At 39.8% G+C, this 3822-nt stretch overlaps 1 protein-coding gene across 2 annotated transcripts in view; it reads left to right on the top strand.

The window, feature by feature from the left end:
* The window catches only part of necap2 (NECAP endocytosis associated 2), a 5601-nt gene continuing 1779 nt past the window's right edge, over positions 1-3822 (top strand). Inside the window, exons 1-5 of one of the 2 annotated variants that reach the window (XM_035661446.1) lie at positions 1-171; positions 1539-1639; positions 2472-2576; positions 2948-3029; positions 3287-3395. In XM_035661446.1, the coding sequence (XP_035517339.1) occupies positions 77-171; positions 1539-1639; positions 2472-2576; positions 2948-3029; positions 3287-3395 (492 nt within the window). In that variant the 5' untranslated portion in view covers positions 1-76. Of the gene's footprint in view, positions 172-221; positions 1051-1538; positions 1640-2471; positions 2577-2947; positions 3030-3286; positions 3396-3822 lie in introns of those variants that run through there. The other variant, XM_035661447.1, reaches the window with a different exon arrangement.

The raw sequence follows: 3822 nt of genomic DNA, 5'->3' as shown, positions 1-3822 counted from the left end.
TCGTCGGCCGGTTAAACTCCGCCGAGCTCCACTGAGAGTCGGAAGTTGTGTTTGATAGTTAGTGAAACTTGACAAAATGGCAGAAGACAGCAGTTATGAGTCGATGCTCTGCGTGAAGCCCGAGGTCCACGTCTACCGGATCCCGCCGCGCGCTTCCAACCGTGGATATCGGTAAGATGACCTCAGAGGGCAGCAACGTCACTAACGCCTGTAACGTCAGTGACTGACTGCGAGGCCAGTGTCGACCGCCGAGCTAATGTAACGCACGTACACCCATTATCGGACAGCCGGGGTGTTACGATGGACGGCTGTTACAGACTTTTCTCTGCTCAGCTGCAGAAACGAGTCTGTTCCAGTCGACACAGGCTCCGACCCGCTGAATACTCTCACGTCAAATAGTTCAGCAGACTTTAGTTAGCTCATACTCATGCTAAGTGGCTAGGTGCGCATATAACGTTAGCGTTGTTGCGACACACTAGCTAACAGCTAATTCTCCGCTGTGTCTGGACACTGTCGCCTCAAAGTCTGTCAGTAGACAGTTTCCCACCTGGGGACTACACCTGCTGTTATTTGCGTTAAAGGTCAACCTTCGGGGCGACGTAAAGAAGAAGTTATGACACTGCCCACAAGTTTAAAATGGCAGGGCTTAGGTTTGTCCGATAATGGACGCAGGGGTTCAGAGTTAATGCTTGCGCTGAACACAGAGTCACTAAAGCGGAGTTTGCTTGGTGAATAATTTAGCAGCAATAATGCAGGACTGCTGTCTAATTGCAGCTCAGTTCAGTGAGCCGTGTGCTTGTTTGTCAGACAACATTATCAGAAGAAACGTATGAAAACATAATCCGACTGTTGTCACAACATTAAAACTATTATCACTGTCAGCGGACCGACAGTAATAATTAGGGTGGAAATAATATTTCTGCGTCAACAAACTGTCAGGAAACTAGTTAGAAACTGTAGTTAGACAACCACAACATCACGGGTTGGATTTGTGCAGATGTCATGAAGAAAACAGAAGACTGTGAGATGCAGTTGAAAGCTCTGGAAAAAGTAGACCCCCTTTTTGTCACATTTTGTTAATTAATTTGAACATAATATGAATAAATGGATTTATTCAGTCTGCTGCAGAGTGAGGAGTGTATTATTTTATGTTGATAGTGAGGGCTTTGTTTTTTTCTTTAAAGGATCCACAGATGTCATGTGTGGGGAAAAGTCCAGTCTAACATGAATCCCAATGAGATCAATATCAAAAGGAGCCAATAGATTCTTCAAAGAGTTTTCACAGACGAAAGTTGTTTCAGTCCTTTTTGTTTTTTTGTTTTTTTTAACAGGATTGTCTTTCTTCTGTTGGCAGCCGAACAAAAGAAATCACTTTGTACACAAATGTCTCATTTCAGTCTTCCTGAAAACTTTTATTTTCACTTCCTCCCGCTGTGAGAAGCTACAGCTGTCTGTGTAAAAAACCAGTCGGCCATTTCACTGAATAAGGATTAGTTGAACCACTTTCATATTCTGATGTGCGCTTCCTGTTTTTCTAGTGCTGCTGACTGGAAGCTGGATGAACCTGCGTGGAGCGGCAGGATGAAAATCACCGCTAAAGGCAAGATGGCCTACATTAAGTTAGAGGACAGAAACACAGGTAAACAAACTGCCATCTCCTGAATTACTTTACATTGAACTCTTTTACCTCTGCAAGTAATAGACCTCTGTCACAGCAGACATTTGGACATTAAATAGTAAACACAATAGGGTAAACACAGGTTTTATCGATGACACTAGCTGTCTTAGAGCAACCACACTGCATCTCACTCACGTCTCATAACCTGCTGCAGCGAAGATTCACTATTTAAAAAAAAAATAGACAATGAAAAGGATCTGTTCACAGCTTTATCAACATTATATATACCAGCAACATATACACTTTTCACTACAGTTTCATTGTCTATATCTGTAAAATACGTCACAAACATTAAGAAAACATGTTTTTTATTCAACACCTGCTGTATCTGTTCAAGATTAAACACTCTCCAGCGTTTCTGTGCACAGAATCCATTAATTTTTTAACAAGGCTTTTATTTTTGTTGTGTTTATCAAAGTGAGACTCAGTGTAGAAAGACGGGGCTGGCAGCTGCAGCACTGCAGCATAAACACTCTGTGAACACCACAGGGAGTGTGAGCGGTGTGTCTCAAATGGAGGTCTTAACTCAGTGAATACAGTAAAAACTAGTCGCCAGATTTGATCTGTTCGAATGTTGATATTAGAAATAATTCCTATAAATGCTTTCCAGTTCTGTAACTCCAGTCACATTTATCATAGAGAGCCTTTAATAAAATATATACTGCTTTGTTTGTCACAGTGTGAACAAAGAGCCTGACAACATGCTGCCTGTCTTTGTCCTTCTCAGCCGTCCCTTTTACTTTTAATTACTTGAAATGCAGAAAATAACCCAGGGCACCGTTGTTCTTTACAGGAGAGTTGTTTGCCCAAGCTCCAGTCGAACAGTACCCAGGGTGTGTAGTTGAATCTGTCACAGACTCCAGCAGGTATTTTGTGATCCGGATAGAGGATGGAAATGGTAAGACCCTTTCATCAGAGACTCTACAGAAAATAAGAGTAAAGTCGGCAGATATACTGTACTAAAGTCACATTTATATGAAAATACATTATAAGGGTAAAAAAAACAGATCAGTAACATCAAAGTTTAGGATTATTTTAAATAATTTAAAAAAGAACAAGAGGGATTTGTAATGTAAGATTGATCCATCACAGTTTGTAATTTAACTTTAGCTTTTATTATCCTTCAATGTATATGCATTATGAGTGTGTATAATATAATAGTAATGTAATGTAGGTATAGATATTACTGTAGGAATATGTGTTTTTATGTTTTATCTTGTGTTGCAAAAGGTTCCCTAATGTGTTTTTGTCTTTACAATTGTTATAAAGGACGTCATGCTTTTATCGGTCTGGGTTTTGCTGATCGTGGAGACTCGTTTGACTTCAACGTAGCTTTACAAGATCATTTTAAGTGAGTTAGCTTCTCATTTAAAGCTCTTTTTACCATCTGAACTGTTTATATGACCTGGTACGTATTTCTAGACACACTTTGGTACATTTCAGTGAAAAATGTGATATTGTGAACAACATTCATACTCTGCACATTTAGCTTCGTAGACAATGGTGGATCATTTGTTTGTTACAATTTCAGAGTAGTAGAATTGTAAAGATGCTGAACCATTAATCTCCGTTCTGATAATTACTATGTTTTCAAACGGTTTTCTAAAGGTGGGTGAAGCAGGAGGGTGAGCTCGCCAAAGCGGAAGCGTCTGAGAGCACAGCACCTAAGCTGGACCTCCGCTTCAAAGAGGGACAGACTATCAAGATCAGCATTGGGGTGAGCATTTAACCCAAACATTAGAGACATAAAGGGTGAAATCATCAGGGTTCCAGCTGCACTAGTTTTCATTGAAACATCTAGAAATTGATCAAATTATCCAGGAAATAATCTGTGTTGTCCAGGAAGATTTTAATAGCATTTTAGCCTTTAACTCACATCGCCTACGTAAACCTAAATTAACCTATGTGTGTACTTTAAGTGGGTTTACCAGACGTGTAGCAATCTTTTTGGTATTGAGTTAATTTTTGCAACAAACACGTTCTACTAATTTAAATAGGCTTATAAGTGAGGACATACATTATCCTTAAAATAAACTCAGTTCTACTTAATTTGAACAGTTATTAATGGGCTGTGGCCACATTAAAACTGTACTCAACTCTCTGTGGCGAGAACGTAACAGAACGTAGTGTAATATAAACGCTGG

Source organism: Morone saxatilis, unplaced genomic scaffold (assembly GCF_004916995.1).
Source record: "Morone saxatilis isolate NCDOM2014 unplaced genomic scaffold, NCSU_SB_2.0 Contig18, whole genome shotgun sequence".
In the NCBI taxonomy this organism is placed as follows: domain Eukaryota; kingdom Metazoa; phylum Chordata; class Actinopteri; family Moronidae; genus Morone; species Morone saxatilis.
This window is presented reverse-complemented; position numbering and strand designations above follow the sequence as displayed.